At 37.5% G+C, this 24,381-nt stretch overlaps 2 protein-coding genes and 1 long non-coding RNA gene across 7 annotated transcripts in view; 1 reads left to right on the top strand and 2 right to left on the bottom strand.

Annotated features, from left to right (window-relative positions):
• Positions 1 to 268: 268 nt before the first annotated feature.
• On the bottom strand, positions 269 to 6,889 carry glo1 (glyoxalase 1). The gene is made up of 6 exons (XM_083540539.1): positions 6,668 to 6,889; positions 4,950 to 5,032; positions 2,852 to 2,992; positions 2,696 to 2,763; positions 1,323 to 1,412; positions 269 to 795 (listed from the first exon to the last, which is right to left on the bottom strand). Exons 1-6 carry the CDS (start codon positions 6,872 to 6,874, stop codon positions 704 to 706), a joined length of 681 nt encoding a protein of 226 aa, XP_083396665.1. The 5' UTR covers positions 6,875 to 6,889; the 3' UTR covers positions 269 to 703.
• Positions 6,890 to 9,113: 2,224 nt separating this feature from the next.
• On the top strand, positions 9,114 to 12,550 carry LOC310725543. Of its 2 annotated transcripts, none has more exons than XR_014533397.1 (3): positions 9,114 to 9,160; positions 9,650 to 9,784; positions 12,164 to 12,550. It is a non-coding gene; the product is annotated as an uncharacterized lncRNA (long non-coding RNA). The 2 variants fall into 2 exon arrangements; XR_014533398.1 differs by lacking the exon at positions 9,114 to 9,160 and adding an exon at positions 9,189 to 9,244.
• Positions 12,551 to 19,904: 7,354 nt separating this feature from the next.
• The window catches only part of macrod2 (mono-ADP ribosylhydrolase 2), a 636,986-nt gene continuing 632,509 nt past the window's right edge, over positions 19,905 to 24,381 (bottom strand). For all 4 annotated transcript variants that reach the window (XM_083540474.1, XM_083540475.1, XM_083540472.1 and 1 more), the window contains exon 20: positions 19,905 to 21,468. In XM_083540474.1, coding sequence (XP_083396600.1) covers positions 21,428 to 21,468 — 41 coding nt within the window. In that variant the 3' untranslated portion in view covers positions 19,905 to 21,427. The remainder of the gene's footprint in view (positions 21,469 to 24,381) is intronic.

Here is a 24,381-nt window from a genome sequence, read left to right as displayed (position 1 = left end):
TACATAGTTCAGTGGTTGATTACTGATCAGGAGCTCAGGGGTTCAAGCCGTGGTATTGCCAAGCTGCTTTTGATCAATGCCCTTAACCCTTTGTGGCTACCTCCCTGCATGGTTGACCCTGCGTATATGTAATATATTGAATTGCATTGCATAATTTTTTTCCATTTTGCATTGAACATTTGGTTGAATCAAATCGAATCACACTGCAACGTAATAGTAAAGAATTGGGTCACATCGTTAATATAAATAAGAGAAAAAAAAACAAGCATTTGACAAGCAGTATTTAGTTTTATTGTTTGTATCTACTATTAATGTAATAGAGATAAGTAGAAGAGAGCTTTATAATAAAATAGAATTTCTTAAACAAATGTAGTGTGCCGTGTTAATGAATTCAATTGCCAATTAATGGACAGGAATGACTATACAAGCTGTTCATGTAAGTGCTGTTTGTAAGGTTAGTTTGTAATACGGGTTTCATTATTAGTGTCTAATCATGTCAGTGATGAGTTTAATGATGAAGCTCGTCGGCTCGTCTCGGCTCTTTCGGTCATTCAGCACCGGCTGCACCTCGCAAGCTGCTCTTGATTGACCATCTCCGCCAAAAGAGGACCATGTGCAAGATCATAAAAGGACGTTCGTTCTCTTTTTGTCAGCTTTCTCTGTAAACGTCTGCGCTGCTGATCACGGGGTCGCGGCGGCGTCCTTACGAGGTGATGGACACCATGCTGTTGGGGCTCAGAATCTCAATCCAGTAGCCGTCTGGATCCTGAATAAAAGCCAGACCTTTCATTTTACCTGAAACAGGAGACAAGAGAGCCAGTGAAAAAGAAATATAGAATATGACTAAAATAGAGAGAGAGAGCGAGAGAATCACAAAAAACAGTGTAAGAAAAACGGATAAAACTAAATCAAAGCAAATACATGTGGGGAAAAAAATGAATAAATAAAGAAAGAGTGACATAAAGCAACTAAAAAAGGAACTTAAGTAGAAAGAAAATGAACAGAAAGAAAAGGAAAAGTGAAAGAGAACGAACAAACAAGAAAAAGTACGACCAAGAAAAAAGAAGGGAGAGAAAAAGAAGGTGGAAAAAAAAAATGGAAAGAGAGAAAGTAGGAAAGAAAAAAGGCAAAAGGATAGAAGGAAAAATACACCGTGACGAAGAAAGAAATCAGTAGAAGGAAAAGCTCAGTGACGATTTAAAAGAGAAATAAAACAAAGCGAGAATTAAAGAAAATACACAAAGGCATAAAACAAAGCAAGATAATGAAAGGCATCTAGATAGACTAATAAAACTAAACAGAGGGGAAGAAGAGAAAATCACCATCATCTGGCTTTTTAACAAAGGTCACTCCCTGCTCCTCGAACAGCTTGCAAGCGGCATGGACATCTGGCACGGCGATTCCTATGTGGCCTGGAACAAGGTAAAAAACACAATTTATACGCTAATCCTCAACGCAGAGTCTTTTCCTCTCCTCTTGACCTTCTTATCTGGAATAGAAAAACTCTGAAGACCTGCTCACACAAAAATGTCTATCTGTGTCACTTCTGCAAGATTTTCTGTATAAGACAATAACGGGAAATAGAGTGCGATGAACTTCTTTAAATATCTTATTAAAACTAGAATTTTAATTTCCTGTTTGTGGTCAAATGTGTGGTAAATGGTGCGAAAGTCATCGCTGGACATTCGTTCTTCTCAGCAGTGCATAAGAAGCAGTTGATTTCGGTCAGGCGAGCGTTTTGATAGGTCACATGCCCACATTGCCGCGAGTTCAGAATTCACTGAATTTAAAATAAAATGTAATTTTAAGCTTGAGTAGTGTACGTAGGGCTGGAACGATTCCTCAAGTTACTCGATTACAAAAATTCGATTGGTCGATTTAACTAAACATGGAGCACTGAGTTTCCCCACGGACCATTATTACTGGCACACCACCCGCCAAACTCTGGAGCTCTTTGGACAGGTAACACAGAAGATGCTGCAGAATGAAAAATGGAGGAACAGAGCGAAAACAGAGAGGAGTGAGGAGAAGATTCAGGCCAAAGAAACTGCCAGAAAATTTCCAATGTTTGTATTTTGATATAATATGGCGATTAAATTCACTAAATGGGTTTAGTTTTCATCGATATTCTTGTATGCAATTTTAGCAAAAGTGTTGCTCTTAAATAAAGAAAAAGTAAATTCTTATCCGAATACTCGATGGAGTAATCGTTAGAATACTTGATTACTAAAATAATCCACAGTACCAGCTCCAGTATGTTGCGTTCATATCTTGCAATGGCGCATGTGATTGATATTAAAGGCGCCAATTCATTGTTATTCATTAATCGACACCGATATTTGATTGCTGTAACTATCGGCAAAATTTTATACTGATAGTTTTTCCGGGTTTCAGTCCCCCGTCATTACAAGAGCGGCCTCTAGAGGCAAATCACTGATGCCACGTGCTGTTTGCTTTTACATGCGAGACTGTGCACTGCTTGGAGAGCGCAATATTACATTTATTATTTATATAATAATTTTTTTTTATTAATATAATCGTATTTATTTAATTTCAGAACTTTTATTATTATTATTATTATTAATAATAATAATGAAGTTCAGTACTATTTTACATGGAGTTTTCCCCCCACACTATCCATTTTAAAAACTACACTGTCTAACCAAGTATAATTTGACGAGACATCGGGACTCACCAAAACCTCGAGGGTCCGAGTTTCCGTTATGGTAAGACAGGCTTTCGTCTGTCTCAGAACCCCAGTTGCTACAATAAAAAAGTATCAGTAAGAAAAGTGAAATGAACGACTAAAAAAAAAAAGAGAACGAAATCTTAACATAACTGACGCACTTACTGCGTGAGCTCGATAGTGGCTCGGCGTGAGAAAGTCCACGCTGTCCTCTCTTTGACGTCAGCCGGGATTTCTTTTTTGTCCTCGTAACCCAGGAAGTAGAGAGAAAAGCGCATGGAGGGGAAATCGAATTTCTGCAGCAAGCTGTGAAACAAATGCGGCGTAAAAAACATTTATGTAGATATATATATGAAATCTTGTGACAAACCTTATACCCAGGTCTAATGTTTCCCTAAAGCCTGAGGGGGTTGAACAGAACAGGTCTCCAGGTGCGTGCTTAAACACATCAGGTACCATAAACTGGGTATGAATCTGCATCAAGCAGTTCCAATAAATGGCAGGAAAATAAATTATTGTTTTCCGTGATTTTTTGGATTGCAGGAAAGTGCTTTTTTTGCAATAGATGGATATTTTTATTATAGAGTTTTAAAGACCAAATCCTGCTCTAATGTCTTGCCTTCACTTTAAGTACCTACTCATTAGCTAATTTGTTTTGACTACATGTTTATTAATGCATGCAATCAAATAGGGAAGGAAGACTGATAGATAGAGACAGACAGATATTAAATAGATAGATGGACAGACACACAGGTATTAGATATATTGCTAGACAGACTGATAGATAGACAGACATACCGACAGACATACCGACAGACAGACAGACAGACAGATGATGGACAAACAGGTTTTAGATAGATTGAAAGACAGTACTATAGACAGAGCGATAGACAGCCCGATAGACAGACAGATTTATTTCTCACTATCTATTATCACTTAATGGGAATGGGATCATATTTTCATCAAGAATCTCAGCTCGGGAAAATACAGCCGTTTACTGTTTAAGCTCCTTCAAAGTGTTGATTTTTTTTTTATCATATCTGGAGTGTTTTTTTTTTGTTGTTTTTTTTTTACAGCGACTGATGACGTAATTGGAAGGTTGTTCGTCTGTTCAGTAAAAAAAAAAAAAAATATTGCGTTATCGACGTTCCGGGGTGTAGACTGGAATTCGTGAACACAGTCTACTGATACTGACTTACGGCCTAAAGAGCTGTCTGAGCTGCACCCATAGACACAAAGGGCCACATTATATCCTGGTCGGAGCTATTTACTCATTAGAGGCCTTCAAAATAAAAAGGAGAAGAATGAATGAATGAATGAATAAATCTAAAACACTTTACACATCGTTTGATGCAACATTAATGCTGCTCTACTTTTAGCGTTGACGTTACAGAACTTCCCTCATGTGTAAGGAAATTAACTCAAGCATAGACAGGATTATCATGAATTCCAACGTGTCCGGACATGAATTGTGGAACACTATACACAATGTACGGAACTATAGAAAAGAAAAGCACTCGTCGTGTGAAGCAGCCAGACCGAAGATCAAGACTGGCCGCATTCCACAGCGACTGTGAGAGAGCCTGATTACCATACGGAAAATCCTTGTCTCTAGGAATGATCTGGTCTCCACTGTGTCTTGTTTTAGAGTGACTTTTGAGACATCTGTTCTTAATGCAAATAAATACGCAAAATTGTCTGTTCGTCCATCTTTAAACATGGCGGTTATTTTAGTTTTGCAAGCTGCAAATCAGACCAGGAAGGGTGGAGAACGTTTTTGGAAATCGAGAGAAACCGTCCCCTTTCTGACTAAAAGTCTCTTTAAGATAAGATACGATCGAAATTCTATAAATGAAAACTAATTGAAAAGTAAAGGAAATATTCTAAATGTATACAAATGTATTAAAAAAAAAAAAAAAGTGATAGAATTAAGAATATATTGCACATAACATGGTGTAATATTGCACATTGTATTAACATACATTGTAATTATTATTATGAAAAGTCTGGAATGTGTTTCAGTGTCCATGTTGTCGCTCCTGCGTCACCTAGCGCGCTCGTATCCCACTCGTATCACCTCTAAAAAGCACTTTAGGAACCATAAATATTCATTCGCTCATCAGTTACAGCTAAATCCTGACTAACGGTAATAACCAGAATCCGTAATGCAAATCTCTATTACATATTACCGATGTACGCATGAAGTAAATCGGGATCGCCGACATTCCGACGTGGCGGAACGCGAAACGCTCGCGACACTTACGTCATTCCTAGGATGCGGGTGTAGAAATCCAGCGATTTAACCGGGTCTCTGACTCTCAGCATCGTCTGCTGCATCATGAAATCCTATGCCGAAAACATAACAATGATCCAGAGTAAGAAATCAAGACTTTGCGGCGTTTTAACGTGTAATAAAAACGGGTCAAATAACCGAACACGTATAATCAGAACCGGTTTGATGAAAACGTGACAATACAAAGCTTGACGGAGACAAATTATGCCGATCAGTAGCATCTTTGGTGTATCGTGTGTAGTTCAGTTGCGTGTATTGGGTTATTAGGTTCACTGCTGAGGAAAAAAATGTGCCTTTAAATGTATAAGACGTGTGTACACACTTGTGGATTTTAGAGTCAGTCATGTTCAAGGTTGACGAGCTTCTAAAAGAAGACCAGACGTTTATCTTCGAATACGAGACTAAATTAATCTTACTCACCATATTTACAATATTCACTACAAAGAAATTTTCTGGTTTCTAGTTTTCCCCCAAAAGACCTGGATCAAAAGTATACAAATCATTTCGCAAGAGGTCTCATGAACTACTGCATGTTTTCTGACCAACAATTCATTTATTTAAAACCCAATGAAGACAGAGATTGTATGATACGATCCTCTTCGTTAAGGTGAGCGTTTTGACACGTGACACGTCTATGTTGTGCTGCTCTCCCGATTCCACTTGTTATCAGTCGATCACGTGGCGTGACGTCAATTCGTCGGCCAGCATGCAACTCTGCTTGCTGTACTGATTGTTTGACAGGTCACACATCCATGAACCGTAGGCATTTCTGCAGATCGCACGTGACGTCACGTGAATAGCTGTTGACATGTCACATGTTTAGTACACAGGGGAATCTTGCTACCCATAATGGCACGTCTACTTTGCGGTGCTCTCCTTTTCATTTGTTATCAGTCGATCACGTGGCGTGAAGTCACTTTATCACCCAGCATGCAACTCTGCTCGCTGTTCTGATTGTTTTGACAGGTCACACATCAATGAAATGTAGGCATTTCTGCAGATCGCACGTGACGTCACGTGAATAGCTGTTGACGTGTCACGTGTTTAGTAAACAGGGTACCCGTAATGCATTTTTGAGCACCGTTTCAGGTAAGCAAGCTATGTTGTAATCCAAGGCACACCCCTGTGAGAGCATGTATTTGGTCAACGAGAAGATAAGTACAGGAAGAGCTCTTCCTTAAAGTTATAGACCTAAATCTAATACTTTAAGGAAGAACTTCAGACATGAATAATAGACAGGTTTCTGGATGGAAAAAAAAAAAAGACAACCTGATAATCATGAAATATGTTCATTAAAAAATTCCTATATTATTTAATGACTGTATGGTGACCAGAAAGCTCAGAGGGTGTTTTCTGAAATCCTGCATGGTGGAACAATGTTGCCTTAGATGTGCATAAACGAAAATAGGATCCTGTCCTCCAGCTGTTTCACACCAAACAGGAGCCAAGGTCTGATCCATGACTCAGCTGACCTGCTTTCAGATCTGTGACCTGGTTCTAATCTAATCCACAGTTCAACCAACTCACCATCTTCTGCCTTGAACAATACCGTTTCAATGGAATCCTGTTCTTTAAAGGTTCCTCACCAGGAAGCAAACACACACACCTGCCAGCAACACAAGGCCCAAAGCACATTCACATTCACCACCACCACCATCGTAATGTTCCTCACTGCTCACAGCCTCTACCTTAGTGATCGGGTTTCCATCTTTGCAGGCAGCTGCAGCAGCTTCGTCTGTCAGTCCATGATCCGCCATGGTTCCTGTCCTGTCGGGTCTAAAGTCCGGAGAAAGACGAGAAAGCCGGAGAACAGGCTGAAAGCTCGGCAGGGAGGAGAGCAAGGCTGGGCCAAAGCGTGTAGGGCGGAGGGCGGGAACAGACGCGCTGTCAATCATATATCAACCAATCAGATAACACGCCCCGCCCACTACAGATATTTGAACTGCGAATACATAGTTTCTGAAATTATTATATAAGAATTACAATTAACCCGAATTATAATCGATGAGATCTATAATAACAATAACTATTATTACAATTATTATAATTATAAAAATAATAATATTACTACTAACAATAATAATAATAATGATTATTATTATTATAAATCTCATCAATCATACTTTATTATTAGTTAAAATATATTAGATTTATTTTTATTCTATTATACAAATTTATATTAATATTATTATTACAACTATGACTACTAATGCACTAATATTAATATTTATAATAGTTATAAGAATTATTAGTAGCATTATTCATATCCATATTCATATTCATATTCATATTCATATTATTATTATTATTATTATTATTATTATTATTATTATTATTAATTAAACTATAAAAACTCGAGTGTTATTAACATTAGTATTTAGTATTAGTATAATTATTATAAATTAAATTAGTAACCAATTTTTTTTTAAAATAATTATTACTTTACCGCATTTTCTTTTTACTAAAACCTGCACAGTACTGAATATATTACAAATAAAAAGAAAAAACCTTTATACTTGTCACATGTACTTAACAACACAGTAAAAACTTTTCTTTGCATATCCCAGCGGGGTTAGGAGCACAGGGTGGGTCAGCCATGATACAGCGCCCATCTAGCACTGAGGGTTAGGGGCCTTACTCAAGGGCCCCGTAAGAGTGGCAGCTTGGCGATACAGGTGCTTAAACCCCCGACCTTCTGATCAGTAGCTACAGAAACTTAACCACTGAGCTTCTCTATAATTTTGTTTAAAAAAATTTCATACAAAGAGCACGTTGAAATTATTGATATAATTTATATACATTTTTTTTTATATATCTGTAATAACTGTTATATATTAAACCAAAAAAACCAATAATAATCATTATTATTATCGATCATTTTTAAATACTCCTGTAATACACTTTCTAATTTTCAAGTGTTTGAGGAAACCTGACCTTAATACCCATATGTGGTTCTTCCCCAAACTGTTGCCACAAAAGTGGAAGCACACAACTGTGCTGAAGTCATTGTATACTGGATCATTACAATTTCTCTTCACCTGAACTAAAAACCCCAAACCTGTTCCAGTATAACCATGCCCCTTTACAGAAAACAAGTTCCATGAAGATCTACAGTAAAACATACAGCGTCCTTAAAGTCTATTACCACACAAACACAACAGCACATTAGTTGGCCACAAATCGGTGAATGGAACAAAAGAGCAAAAACACAACAGCAAATAAAAAGGATTCAAACAAACTTTTGTGTTTTTCCAAATTTAAATGATCTGACTTGCTGTATGTTTTTTTTATTTCATTTTTTTTATTTATGAGTCAAAATCAATTTAGGAAATCAAAAAGCAGATTCCACCCCTCAATGAATTTCTTTTTATCTTGCTTTGCATTTCTGCTGCACTTATTTCACTATTGGGTTTTGGGGTTTGTTGTTCGGATGCTGATGTCACATAAATCTATATTATAGCAAGAAACACTCATTTGGGTAAAGAGAAAAGACAGTCATTCATTAAATTAAGAACTAAAAATCAGTCAATCCAAAAAAGCTCAAGAACTTTACATGTATCCCTTAGTGCAGTCTACAAAACTATCAAATACCTACGATGAAACAGGCTCTAATGAGTCCCATCTCAGAAAATGAAGAGCTACCTCTGCTGCAGAGGATTAGTTTATGAGAATTACCAGCATCAGAAACCTCTTATGCATTTATGTGAAAAAGTGACAGAAATATTTCAACATCCACTGCTCAGACGAAATTCCTTGAGTAAGGCCGTCGAATTACGACAAAGAAACTATTACTTTGGTAGAGCAAAGGAGCAACAAGCAACAAGTAAAGGGGACTTGCTGAGGCTAAGAAACACAAGGGGAATTGGATCAGTAGAAAATTGTCTTTTAGTCTGACGAGTTCATATTTAAGATTGTTGGTTTCGTGCAGACGTACAGAGGGCAGTAGAATAGTATTAATATTGTTACAACTCGTACTTTTCCGTGTCTGTTTTTTGTTGTGTTGTGTGCAGGTCTCATTCCTAACCGGAGTTTCCAGCCTGCCCTAGCCTGCCTTGATCCCGCCTCCAATTAATGACATCATGACTGATGCTTCTATTTAAGGAAGAGGAAGGGAAAACAACCTGGAAAGGTTGTTTCTTGTGATGTTGGTGGTGGGTGGGCTTCACTTGGATGGTATTTGGGTGGTCTGGGAGTGGGGATAGTTTTTTTTCCTCTGTTTTTGAGGAAGGGAATTTGGAAAGCTATTTTTGTTTCTTTTCTTTCAGGTGAGAAAGCTTTCTAACACTGAAATTCTTTGTTAATTATTTTGGCCTTGTCCCCCCTGGAGACAAGCCATTGTACATTGTGTGTATATGTAAATTAATACACCTGTGTAAACAATATACTAACACCTTGTCTAGAAAACCTTTGTGTGTCTGGTTTGTGTTTTTATAAAGATATCCATTCTCTAGTTAATCTGAGTGGCCTAACCCTAGAGTGGGTCATAACAGTTTTGGGGGCTTGTTCGGGATATCTTTATATTTGGTGTGTTTGGAGTTTTGGTATACTGTCTTGGTGGTATTATGGCATTTGATCTGGTCACATTTACACTGTGTCCTTTATGAATTTGAATTTGATGGGTGCAGGAAGGATGATCTGCTCCTTATTGCTGTCTTTTTTTCAAATTTCAGAGGAAAAAGGTTGACCTGGTAGATCAGCGGTGGAAGCCGGTGCCTCTGCAACGAACATTTCGGTCCTCGAACATCAACGTCCCCGTTGCCGCTGAGATCTCTAGGTCACCTCCCGTCCCAGCAGAGTCCTCAACGGTAAGTCTGCTTGCCCTTGTTAGCAGACGCATTGGGTTAGTGCCAGTATCCCGGAAAGATGAAGATGCTTACTTTGAAGGTATCACGACAACGTTAACCTGGCAGAAAGTGTATGGACATTATTAGTGTAAACTGTCTGGTAAGGCACAGGAAGCGTGTTTAGCACTTACTCTTGAGCAGAGTTTGAATGATGAGACTGTGAAGGCTCCGGCGCTCTGTGCATACGATTGCGTGCCCTAAAGCATCCCAGCAAAACTTTAGAAACACTGAAGTCTGCTCACCAGACCCATGTTGAGTTTGCGCCTGAGAAAGCCTCCCTGTATGATAAAAGGTGCTCCGCCAGTGGCGTGAGATTTTTAACAGCTTAAAGAAGTTATTGCTAGAAGAATTGAAGTCATCTGCCTGAGCAGCTTGTGGTACATTTAAATGAGCAGAAGATTGACACCCTGGCCAAAGCTGCTATATTTTCTGATAAGTTTGTTAACTCGGTGTTCAGTCCTCCTTCACCTCAGATAGATGTCTGCTCATTCGTCTTAGCCCGCGACTAAAATTGGTATTTCGGTACAGGCAGTTTGCAATAACATGCCCTAGTATTAAAGCGGAAGCAAATGAAATAGCAGGCTGCGATTAAAAAGGTGAATGCAGCGGTGGTTTTGCAAAGCACCCACAGCGTCTAATAAAGCCAGTGTTTAAATCGTTTGTGTCTTCAGGTTCTGCATCTTTAAGTGTTGACCAGGATAAAGAGACAGATACTGGCTCAGCACAGACATCAGTGTTGAAAAGTACGGTACCGTTCTCTGAAGCCTTTTATGCACGGAGAGACGTATTAATTCAAGGCATTTGTATGGGTTAATTTGTGTACAATTACCCCATGTATACTTGGAAATGGAGGATTTCTCAGGTCTAGTGAAGGTAGCTGTGTGCTAAGAGCTACCGGTTGCAGGTATTTGTCATTCTAAGGAAAGACATGGCCAGAACTAGAATCTTTTCCTTCCTTAAAGTCGTTCTAGAACCTGTGTGCCTTACTTCTCAGCCTGGTGTTCCCTGTTTGTGTGACACGTGCCCAATAAAAGAAATTGGATGATTTAGTCGATCTTTTGACGGTCACACTGTAAACAGTCTTTCAAAAGTTCTGCAAGAACAGTGGTTGGCAAAGTGTCGTCCACCTCTGGGGAAAAACTATTGAAGGATGTTTGATTTGTTTGTGAACGTTTAAAGTTAACGAGGGGAAAAGGCAGGTATTGCTCTGCATTCTTCCCAAGAGGCTATGAAAGAGCGGTATGACTGTAAGGCTCCTGCTCCTTTTGTGTTGGAGACTTAGTACTGCATTAAGAAAATGCATTAAATAAGATGCGAATAAACAAATGCAACAAACCTAGTCCAAGTGCTGTAAGTTTGTCTTAATTAATTTACATTGTATTTAGGACTCATTTAGATCATGAACTATTATTGAACAAGCATTTCGCTCACCTTTATCTGTATGCTGTATTTAGATTTTTGGAAAAACATGATGACTTTAGGCCATCACATCTATAACAATCTGATCCTATGACTTTCTCCAAAATACACAAATGATATTTATGGCACCGAACAATGAGCTCCAAGAAAAAGTCTGCGTATGTATGATGACTGGGGAGGTGACGGAACCGACAGGGACATGGAGTTCATACACCAAAGGGCGCTGTGCCGGACAGCATTCCTGCTCAGGCGATCGGAGTATGTGCGGATTTGGCTCATCGATGACGTCCAAGATGTTGTTCATGTCAGGCATGTTCTAGATCTCTGACCTCTGGCACAGCTAACATTGAGGTGCTTGTTGGGGGAGGAATGCTTAAAATGTCAGTTCATCAGTTGCCTTTAGAGTTTTTTTTTTTTTTTTTTTTTTTTTTTATTTAAATAAAATAAAACAGTACAGGGGGGAGGTTGAGCATCCTGTCCTGATAAAACGATATACAACATATGTGGTACTGTGCAAAAGTTTTAGGCAGTAGTGAAAATGCTTTTGAAAATGTTCATAATTGATCAATTAATCAAATGGAACAAAAGAGAAATCCAAATCAATATTTGGTGTGACCACACTTTGGCTTTTACTTCTTACTCTTGCACATTTTATACCCTTGTGCAAAGTCACAGATTTTGTAAAATCAGTGTCTGGGTTTCAACCTGCATATGAAATTGCTAATTATTAGCACCTGCTTGGTTAATTATACACCAGTCATTGACTAAAACAGAAACAGCTGTGCAGGAGGCTTTAAACTAAATGGTGAACAGTCAAAGTCCATGTCCACACTAAAATTATTATTTTTGTTTATTTTTAATTTCTAACCCCCCCCCCCCCCATTTAAAAACACACATTTTTCTCTGTTTTGTCTTGTCCAGAAACGAGATGCAAATGAGCTCTACTGCATTAGCTCTCTCCCTGGCAAAGATCTCAAAGACTGGGGTTTCAAGATGTGCTGCAAAAAGCTCTTTTGAAGAAGCACGGAGAAGCATAGCTGCAGCAGTCTGCCAAGGAAACTTAATGCATGCTAACTTCTCTTTAACAGTGGAAGATGTCCAGCAGTGCCATCAGAACTACTGGAAACCCAGAGGAACCAGGTAAATTAAGCCTGTCTGGGATTACATGAAGAGACGGAGTGCTGACCAAATCCTTGCAAGATGTTTTGGAACCTCTTACTTGCCGAATTCCTTCAAAAGTGTGCAGGTGTTCCTAGAACAGATGCAAGTTTTGCAGGCAAATGGTGGTCACACCAAATATTGATTTTAAATGGGATTTTTTCACTTTTCATTTTGTTAAATACTAAAAATAAATTATAAACACTTCTATTTTTGAAAGCGTTCTCATTTACACAGCATTTTTTGACTGGTGCCTAAAACATAACCATCAGATCACTGAAATTTGAAGCATCCTTTCTGAAATTTTATTCATGACCACTTGATGGAGCAAGTCTTCTGTGATGACTGCTTTATTGAAGTGAACTACATGCACACGGTCACTAGTATGAGGTGGTATCAAAAAGTTTCAAGACTGGCTCTGTTTGCATGAAAGTACTTTATTTATCTGCGTTTACACACAATCACCTCCAAAATATTCCCCTTGCATGGTGCCCCCAGTGTTCCTGCTGCTTTTGGAACGTGTCCTGGAGGTCTTCTTTTCGAAGCTTTGGTACCACCCCAAACTTAGCCAGGTGAATACAGTAACCAGTTAAACGAATACACAACTTTTCTAGCTGTTTTAGGTGTGAGCTGAGTAAGAAGGCTCAGGTTGTGGCTGAGCATCTTGGAGTGCGTCGATGCAGAGTATGAAGAAGAACCCTGCTGATAATGGCACAGAGAGAAAACACCTTTATCTAGAAATCAGTGGGGTGAAAAAATGCTGTAGAAAAGCAATTAGGACTGTTAGAGATGGGTGATAAAATCTAAATTTCTCAAATATTATTTATGCTTTTGACAGCACAGTTGGGTATAATTAGTCAGAAGGTGATCAGTCATTACAACCCCAATTCCAAAAAAGGTTGAACGCTGGGTAAATGTAAATAAAAACAGAATGCAATGATAAATAAATGTGGGTTTATGAGATTTGCATATTACAGTAGAACATGAAAAACATATCAAATGTTTGAACTGAGAAAATCTACCATTTTAAGAAAGAAAGAAAGAAGGTAATATTTATTTATTTTTAATTGCTTCAAAAGAAATTGGGATGGGGCCCATGTTTACCACTGTAGCATCAGGTCTTCCTTCAACAAAAGTCTGTCAACATCTGGGAACGGAAGTAACAGTCCTGGGTCTTCTTTGGCGTATTTGTCGTTTCAAGATGCGCCAAATATTTTCAATTGGTGAAAGGTCTGGAAAAAAAAAGTCTGGATGGGAGCATATGCTGCTCTAAAACCTGGATACATCTTTCAGCATTGATGTTGCCTTTCTACAAAACAGCAGCTGAGAATACTTATGGATAATAAATGGATTTAAAAAAAACCTGTTTATGCAACACAAAATCTAAACATTTAAGGCATTTGGCAGATGTTCCTACACCGAGCAGCTTAGATTTCTCATTCATATAACTGAGCATGTGAGGGTTAAGAGCCTTGCTCAAGGACCCAGCATGGTGGGTCTGGGATTTAAACTAATGACCTTCACAATCACTGAGCTACCACTTTCCATCATTATGAAAGGAGTCTCCAGTGTAGCAGTTCTTGAATCCTTCTGCATTTTCATGGTCATTTTAACCTCATTAGTGATTGAAAAAAAAAGGAAGACTAGTGAGGAAACCACTTCTATGATATCAAGTGAGATGCTGTAACGCAACAAGCAACTACAGCCTGATGTATTCATTTAGCAATGACTGATTAGCATTCCATACGAGGAAAGGCTTTCCTGTAGCTTTGCATTTTGCATACATTACATTTAATGTTTAGTTTTATACACATTGTACATGTATTGTAAATTTAATATCCCACATTCTCTGCATATATAGTGTCTTACACACATCCAGCACTAAATATAACCACAAACATTTATTTGTTTTTATTTTTTAGCATACTTGCTTACCAGCTTCGGCACAGTTTCACTGCAACAGCCTTCAGATTTTTTTGCTGTACATTTATCCAGTTATATATTACATGCTATACATACATCTGCATATTTATCTGCATTTGTTCGTTTGCACAATTTATACTATTTGCACTTGGATAAATAGGTAGCTGCTAAATTGCATTTTGTTGCAGTGTACCTGTACTATGATGTATTATATATTCTATCTATTAAGTAGTGCAGTGCTGTACTGTTATAACCTGTGCAGGATAGATGGGTAGGAAAAAAAAAGAAAAAATTGGTTTTCATTTTGTATTTGAAAGGGAGCTTAAATATTAAATAAATAAATAAACAAACAAAAAGAAATAAACTAATGTATGAGGTTTTAAAAGGAATCCAAATGCATGGATAAATAGGAAAAGTTTATATTTAAGGATAAAACTTCTCTTAAATTATGCTCAGGAATAAACATAATAAAAATGAAGAGTACATTTTATTATACAAAAATCTAAATTTGGAATTATTTTTTAATCACATTTCTTTAATCCAATTTAAATAAAAAAATGTAAAACTTGTCTCTGGCTATATACAGAACCGAAGTCAACACGAGCGACATTTCAGAAGGGGGCAGTAGTGCACTCTCTCTCTTCCCCTTCTCCATCTCTCCTCACCCCCTCTCTTTCTCTCATCCTTGCTCCTATAAATGGGATTGTGCTCATGCCCTGTAGACATCTGCCTGCTTGAAAAGACAGTATAAATAAAAAACAAACGCTAGCAAAACAGCACGTAACCGAATTTACGCTCAGGATATTTTGCCTTTTTTTTTTTTTTTTTTTTTTTCTTCAAGCATTTATGGCCTTTTCCTGCATTAATCCACTAAAGCGTTGTTTCATTTTTCATCAAAAGCATTTTCATTCTATACAGATGAGCAGAGAGGCCCAGCTGAGGAAATGGAGGAGCAGAACAGGCTGAAGAGGGGAGCGGGGATGATTGGAAAAGAGGGAAGAAGTGGTTTGAGATTGAGCGAACGAGTAAAAATGAAGAGAGCGAAAGAGCACTCGAGTGTGAAGGCAATCGATTCCTCTCCTAGTGCCCCCCAACAACCCCCCCCCCCCCCCACACACACACACACACACGCACACTCGCACAGGAGCTCTTGCTAAAAGTGACAGAAAAATGAGAAATTCTGTTTAATCGCTTTAAAATTCACTCATGCTCTGGAACTCCTGGAAATGGTTATGAACAAAAAAATACAAAATTACAGCAACAGCTTCTGTACATTTACATCTTACAGCTTATCTTTTTAAATTCTTATCGACTTTGTGTTCAACTTTAAGTAACCAAATTTCAAATGATTTGATTCTGGTGGTTGCCCAAGTTTCTAAATCAACTCTTATACACCACCTCCATAACAAAACTCGTGTAATCATTTTCTATTTCAATTGAAAAGATTTAGCTTGTGCTATTTATCCAGAAGGACACGGATTCATTGATGCATTGGAGTCTCTTTGTTTTTGGACTGAGATGATCAAAACGTGCAGGTGTCAATCTTTAGACCTGTCGCCTTCGTTTTTGTTTTGGCCCATGCAAACGTGTGAAATATACTACAGAAAAGGTCAGCTGGTATCTGCTTCTTCACATTTTCACACCAGACCTGCAGTGTAGTGACCACCTGTATTTCCTTCAGAGCGTGCGTGGGCTTGTATCTCAGAGCTGAAACTCTGGTTTAATGCAAGTCAGATCGTCGAAAAACCCAAGCGAAGTCGGGTCTTGTTTGCATTTGTTCCCCTTTGGGGAGACTTTTTACTTCACTACATTGTATAAATCAAATTTTACTTTTTACCCAACTTAATTTTGTGAAATCAGTCGTTCCTTTTTTTTATTTGAGTGGATAAAAGCGTAACTGGGCAAACACGCATTGAGTCACCAATCGGGGTCGAGCTCTGTTTTGACCGGTTTTTTTTTTTATCGCGGCTTGGTGTATCTACTTATCACCGACATGCAGCTCAGCGTCTTTTCAACAGCAATCAGAACATTTTGAGAGGAATAAATGAAAGAATCTCCTGACTCGAATTCGCCACAACACCCGTGGCCTTATTTGAGTAATATCAGTGTTTGACTTATTAATATCATAGATTGTGGTGCTAAGTCACATTAGAGTCTTTTCACTTTTGAGTTGATTAAAGTGTGTGACAAAAATGATAATAGGAACATTATAGCCATAATTCATAGTGCTTTGGGTACTTAAGTAGATTTGAAGGCAAATACTTTTGAACTTTAAATCAAGTTTAAAGGGACACTTTTACTGGAGTAAAATTTTACCTACTGTTTCACTACTTTTTACTCAACTACATGCTTTGTGTACTTCATCCACCACTGGTAAAGTGTAAAGATTACAGAACAACCTTGTCAGATTTCCAATTCAGGTTCCATCATAATCATCTTCTCAGTGTACTTCAGTGTATTTAAATAAAAAATAAAAGGAACATTATAGCCATAATAATTCATAGTATTTTGGATTTTAGCAATAGTAATTTTTTCACTAAAGTTAAAAGGGAGCACTTTTATATTAACTTGAGTAAAATTTCACCTCTCTACTTTAACTCAAGTGCATGGTTTGTGTACATGGTCCACCACTGTCCTTCACAGTATAACACAGTGTTGCTCATATTGATATCTAAGCTAGCTTATAATATTATATCTAGCAATCATTAAGTGAATAAAATGATGACACAAACCAAGGCAGCTAAGATTAGCTCAATTTCGCAACAATTTAACAGTATGACTTACAAATAGAAGATATTTGCTCAAGTCCAAAATATTGCTCATCACAGATTTTGTTTAATAATTTTTTCCCATCACTCTGGAGTGGTTTTTAAAATTTATTTTTATGCATAAGCACACATCGTTTCTAATAAACCAGACGGCACGGTTTCCGCCTCACAGCTCCAGAGTCCTCAGCACTGAGTTCGAGTTACTGGCTGTGTGGATTTTTACACGTTCTCCCTGAATCTGTGTGGGTTCCCTCTAGATTCACCGCTTTCCTCCCACTTCCCAAAAAAACCCCAAAAAAGCATGCTAGGTGCTTTAACAACTCAACTTAACCCTGAGTGTGAATAAGCAAGTGAAGGTGTGTATAAATGGTGGCCACAGATTTGAAACAGAAAGAGAGAGACTTGCAATGGAAAAGTTAAAAGGTATAATTATAAGTCATGAGACAAGAAAGAGAAGGTGAGCAAGTTATTATTAAGACTGTGCGTGCATTAGGAAGGAAAAGCAAATAGATTACTATGAAGAAGGAAAAAAAAAAGAGGGGACAGGGTTTACGAATGAAGCAATTTAAACAACGTAACCACGACACAAAGGAGATTCAGAAAGCGTGAAATTGTCCAAATTAACTTGTAGGCCGCAGAAAGTGGCTCGGTGTCACACAGCATGTTTTGGGGCAATATAGTCAACCAATTTGGTACGTTTCTTGTCAAAATGGCAGAAAATAATGATGTCAAAGAAATAGGTTAGAAAAACTTAACATATGTGAGCTGCTATATCATGAATTACATCATATTTAAAAAAAAATCAATTGTTTATCACAATATATTTGAAGCTACTTTTTTTTAATGTAATTGGATCGTTTTCTACTGCAAGAAAATCATCTCGATGTTTTGGGAAGCTGTTGGTGACAGGGGCTTGCACTTCATATCTTCCATGCTGTAGGACCTGAAACTGGTGCATGAAATATGCTATTCAAGCCTAATCAGGATTTTCCTGAATTGATTAAAGTGGTTTGATTAGTTCTCCATTTGTTTAAATCATTAGTTTAATGTGCTGTTTTTGTGCAATTCATCTGTAATAAGAGAATATCTGAATACTAATTATTTGACCTTAGTAAGAGTCACTACGGCACAATTTTAATCAACTGCTTCACTGGCCATTGATTTAAAACCATATACTGGGCCAAATTATATCCCTATAATATAAAATTCTATAAAACTTCATAAAATTCTAGGCCAAAGGTTTTTCATTTTTTACATCATAGTTCTGTTATGGGAGTTTATAACAATCAGTTAACAATCATGCAACTAAGCAAATCAGCTATTTTGCTTGAAAATATTCCAGTAGTTGGACCATAAAGAATTTGTTCCTATGTTTTTTTCACTGTTTTGATTGTTGGACCCATGTTTGCCATGAGAAATCTAATTAAAAGTGACTTTTACCTCAGTAAAAAACACTTTCGGCTTCTCCCTTTAGGGGTCGCCACAGCGGATCATCCGCATGTTTAATTTGGCACGTTTTTACGCTGGATGCCCTTCCTAACGCATCCCTCCCCGTTTATCCGGCTTGGGACCGGCACTAAGAGTGGCTGGGGTTGGTTACCTGACCGGGGATCGAACCCGGGCCACAGCGGTGAGAGCATCCTAACAACTAGACCACCAGACTTTTACCTCAGTAAATGTGGAAAATCTAGAAAAATCTCTTGCTGATAAGATTAAAATGGGAATTCCATTCCCACTGTAAATGTATAAAGCTTAAAACTTTTGCTTTTGATGTCTTTCAGAGGAATTAAGATGAAATCTTTAACTGCTTGGGGATTGAGTTTTATGCAAAGGAGAAGCATTAATTTGTACTGTATGAGACCTGTCTGTGATGCAGTGCTCCGTTTCTGTATAATATTGACGGTTTCTATAGCTGTGTCATTATACAAATGGTATGAAGAGGTGGATTGATTCAGGTAGGACACTTCTGATGACCTAGCTGTAAAACAACAGTTTGGAGAACCACCACATATGGCTGGAAAAGTCAAAAGTTCCAGGACTTGTGTGTATAGTGTATTTCACTTCAATTTTTTTAAACAAAATTAAGTCTAAACTCAATAAAACATGAGTTTAAATAACATTTGGCCAGAATGTTAATGACGGGGTTGATTACTGTAGGTGTGTGTTTTGCTGCATTGAAAAAACTGTTTATCAGCGTTTGACCAGCAAGCTGAAAACAATTCGTGCAGCACAGTCACACATCTGTAGCATGTCTGTTCATGAATACGAAGATGCAAATCACTGGAACGTCCAATTAGTCTCCTGGATTCACATTTTGTTTATCCCCAGTGAGATGTTTTGCCATTTCTCATTTAAAAAATGGAAATGCTTTTCCTAATATTATATTCAGTACACTAGCTTATACAACCTCTGACCTGAACTTGGTTTTGCACTTATTCTTTGACTTGGAAATGTCACAAAAAAAAGAATTCACACACAAATATTCGCTAAGGTTACATGACATCTTGGCTGCTAACAAGGTTTCCTGACTCTCAAGGTTTTGTTTTTTTGTGCCGTCTGTCGTCGTTTGTCCTCGTGTTGTCAGCTTGCTCATTAGAAACCTTTTTTTTTTTTTCTCCCCTCAGTGAAAATGGCTTCGGCTGAGGAAAATGCATCACAATTAAAAATGAACCGGACAAAATTTATTCTGCAAAGTGAATGTTAGTAGAAGTGGGTTTTTTTTCATTTTTATTTTATTTTTTTTTTTTTTTCGGAAGTAGCAGGCAATAGGAAAAGACTGCATGCACCAAATTCAAGACAAAAACACTACTCAGTCATGGAAAGAACCTTTTTAAGCTTTATTTCATAGGTGTAAAGCAAAGCAAACATCGATTTATGAAGGCATTAAGTCATTTTGATATAATTATGGCACCACTTTAAGTAACTGATCAAACCAGTCAACAAAACAAATGAAATATAGATTGAATTTTGACCTTTAAACCCGAGGAAAAAAACAAAACAGCAAACTCAGTATCACTAAATCACTCAGCTTCTATCCGTAAAATATATATATATTTAATAGCTATTCCAAGCATCAGATTGACATGTTGCCACCATTTTTGTGATCATGTAATATCTGTTCTACCAAATAAGGCTAATTTTGATTTATATTTAATAGGAATTTGCAAAATTTAAAAAAATATTGAAAATGAAAAGAAAGAAAAAAGCCACAGTGCATGCATTAGGGTCAAAACGGCGAAAATGTTAACAAACTCCACAAAACAAAAATCGATGTGAGGCATCAGTGAGCAAGAAAGAACTCTTAAGAAACGTGAACGTCAGAGAGGTTTTTCTAGTGTTGTTTTTTTTTAACACAAAGCAGTAAAAAACAGAAAACGTGGACCTCTCTAAAAGACGATGTGTAGTGCTGCATCACTCTATGATCCCAAAACGTTAATGACACAGTAAAGAAGAAACGCAAAAATATGCTCCGTATGTTTATTTTCAATTAAACTACCTTGGTTGGACTGTGCAAGTGTGTATTTATCTATCTATATATATAACAGGAAAACCTGTAATCCTCCTTTCCACATCCAAACTAAACTATCCACATATAGAATATATCTTTTTAAAATCTATATCATTTTGCGTACTTTCTAAATGCATTCATTTTAGATTTTTTATTGATTTATAGTTCATATATTTCTTTGATGTGAATTGCATGTGGAATCCAAGCACTAAAATACATCAGATATTTTCCTGTTTCTCTAAGAACCTTCTGCATTAGTGCCAAGTGTTTCAGTTCATCACCGGCTTGCATATTCATACATATGGCCATATGCGGACACGGACATTCGTACAGACACGTCACTTTTAGAAAAAATCCGAACGGACTCGAAATCGATGTGAAGGCGCCGGGTTACAGCAGACCTTGTGCAAAGCATTAGTCAATGAGAATATAGTCTTTTAGAAGCAAAAATGTAAAACAAGTCTAACCCAGAGCACTAACTTTTCTTTCTTTTTTTTTTTATCATTTATTAACCTGTTCAGATCCAACACCAGGAATCTGGAGACTGGAAATGATCAAGCAGCAATGCGATGAGGTAAAGCATCACCCCATGACCCTTTAAAATTCTGATATGTTCACGTGTGCCTCTCTCGAAATTTCTTGTCGCAGTAAATTCCCAAACCGAAGAAGGAAAAGAAAGGAAAGGAAGAAAAAGAATAGGGAAGAAGAAGGAGGATGGTGGTGGACAGATCCTCTCCCTGGGTTTTTTTTTTTTTCTTTTTTTTTTTTCGTCTATGTTCACCTTCGCACAGTTTGCCGGTGCGTGTAACTACGAGGCTGATTGTCTTCTCACTCCTTACTCGGCTCACCCTTATCACTGGAGGATCCATCTGAAATAACAGAACGCAATGAAAAGCAGAAAACGGGTCAGTGGAAACGAGCAGTGCACCGGAAGGGGTGATTGAATTAGCACAATAAATAGAAGAATACAACAGAAGACCAGCAACATTGGAACAATTCAACTTCATCACTTAATCCTGGATTTATATAGTTATTCATTAAAAAGCACATAATTTACTATGTATAATGAAATTAGGTGTTAAGAAGCTGAGATTTCTTATGGCTTTGATTTATTTTACTAGTTGACGTTAAATTGATGTGTCAAGCCCAATCGTTTGATTCTTAGACCCCTATTAGCTATAGCTTCTTCTGTGAAGTTGTTCTTTTTGCACCAAATTATTGGTGAGGAAAGGCATCAATGGCATCAATGCTATTGTAAGGTTTCAATATTATTTATGGGATTTGACACACTTTTATCCAGAGCGACTTACAACTGAACAGGCGATGGTTAAAGGTCTTCCTCAAGGGAATTGATCTAGTGACATTCCGATCCATTCCGATCCAAAGTCCAATGTCTTATCCAGTGGGCTACTATATTATATATTGACGAGCATTTGGCACAACGGAGCATCTATAGGGGTTAACAGCTTTGCTCAGGGGCCTAGCTTGGTGTGAATGGGATTGGTGTGGTGGTACATGGAAGAGACTTGGGTAGTAATATGAAATATTTCTTAGAGATTATATACTTCTTGAATCTGCCTTTGGACATCACCTTGACACATCTTAGACATCTTAGAAACTGTTCACCAGGTCTTCAGAAGTTTCAACATCAGAATATGTTTGGCTTTTGATATACATGTCACTTTATTTGAACCTTTAGATATGAAAGGAATATACACATCAAGGTGAAATTTCACCCCCTCACTGCTGGAAGTGCTGACAATTTGTGTGTTTTTATAACAGGGACTTTAGGTGGAAGTTAAGGCAGCATTTCTCAGGACCTGAAGTTTTTCAGGAATTTGGTTCCTATTTGGTAGTGTGTGAAAATGTAAGTATGTCTAGTTTTTGATGAAATGTCTAAAAATCTTTGTACCTACAAAAATGCGTTTAAGGTTTTAAGACATGAAAGTCTGATCAGAAGGTTGCGAGTTGAAATACCGCAACCACCAAATGCGCTGCTGGACACTTCCGCAAGGCCCTTAAATGTTTGTGACAAATGAGATAAAAGCCCAGCTACCAAAATGCTCGTCTTTTCCATTATTTTTGAGAAAGTAACAGGCAGTCAGCTTTGAAATAAATCAAGTAGACTACGCTGGATTTTTTTTCCAGCAATTGAACTCAAATTATTTACTGTATATTGGCAACTTGACTTCACAATACATGCAATTTAAATGTCTATAACAAGATAAATGTTGGATGTGGTGCTATATTCTCAGTAGCTAGCAACAACAGCTAAGAAAAAAATCTAAATGTTGATATTCCCAATTTTTTCTTTTCTTGTTTTCTGTCATCATGTTAAAGCTTTAGGGCCCAGCTTCAGAGTAGTGTGTGTTCATTTGCCTATAAAAAAAGGACTGTTATTGAGTTACACAAAATAAACCACAATTTAGAGTGTAAGTTATTTTAAAGTGTCACTTATACAGTCATTAGTAAAGACATGTTTTAAAACTTAAGGGTTGAGGGCTCTATTTTTTGGCAATAAAAATCGAGAGGACTGTGAGGAAACTGATATATTCCGAGTGCTAACAGGAAGTAGCTTGTTTCATCAAAATTCTACACCAGCCATAATCCAAACTATAAATACACATAAAGATTGAAATGCCATTTCTATTAATATTAATTGGTGGAAGAAAAATCAGTCGTCCATTTTTACTAATAAATGGATAAAAACATAACCGGTCAAGCACGGATTAAAACTAATCAATAGGGGTGGCGTTGGTTCATTGCGTGGTTCCCCCAGGGCGTCATTCAAGATAGAACCCCCAGTGCTGCTTGGTGGTATCTATATAGCAAGAACATACCGTTCAGCATCGGTTTAACAGCAAGCAGAACATTTTGAGAGGAATAAATGAAGAAACTCCAGAATCGAACAACACCTGTGGCCTCATTTGTGCAATTCTTTTGAAGTCATGATCCTTGTATTAGATATTAATTCAGTGTTTGACTCGTATCATTCTATTGATAGATTGGTGTGTTAAGAGTCTTTTCACATAAATACCTACTGTATCTCTACATTGTACTCAACTACATGCTTTGTGTGCTTCGTCCACCACTGGTAAAGTTTATAGAACAACCTTGTCAGATTTCCTATTCAGGTTCTATCATCATATCAGCTTCTTCTCTTGGTGTTCCTATAATTCTTTAATTTCTTCAGTGTATTTAAATGAGGATGTAAAAAAGATCTAGTCCTGTAAGGCCAGCCCTCTTCTACCCCTGTGAAAAAAATTACAGGCTTTCATAAAAAAACTGAATTGAATCAGACGCAGTAGAATTGGCAATGTGCTAAATTGGCCCTGAGGGACTAGATTTGCTCAGCTCTGTCCTAATCTAATCACCGGTGCTCCCATCCTTTGGGCAAAGCTTCCGAATGAAAGGCACACAGTTTGAATGTAATATTTTCTGGAAGGCAAACATTTAAGCACAGTCCAAGGCCCAGATTATAATTATTCGCTTCTATCTGGCCCTCATAAGGAAACCACAGTAATTACATCAACGCGGGACCTGAAAGCAAAAGCTCCAAAGTTTTGAACACCGTTTTCTCTAAAGTTTTAACCTGGTCATATTATTTTCTGTTTAAGTTTATGTATGCACTCTTATTTTTCATTTAATTTTATATTACTTTTTTATTAGTTAAACTCACACATTAGTCTTCTACTTCTTTCGGCTGCTTCCATTAGGGGGCACCACAGCAGATCATCCGTATCCAAACTACTGTCCTCTACCGCTGCCTCTTTCAAACCAAC

This window comes from Silurus aristotelis (assembly GCF_946808225.1).
Source record: "Silurus aristotelis genome assembly, chromosome: 4".
Lineage (NCBI taxonomy): Eukaryota > Metazoa > Chordata > Actinopteri > Siluriformes > Siluridae > Silurus > Silurus aristotelis.
The sequence above is the reverse complement of the archived record's forward strand: the minus strand, read 5'-3'. Positions and strand labels throughout refer to the sequence as shown.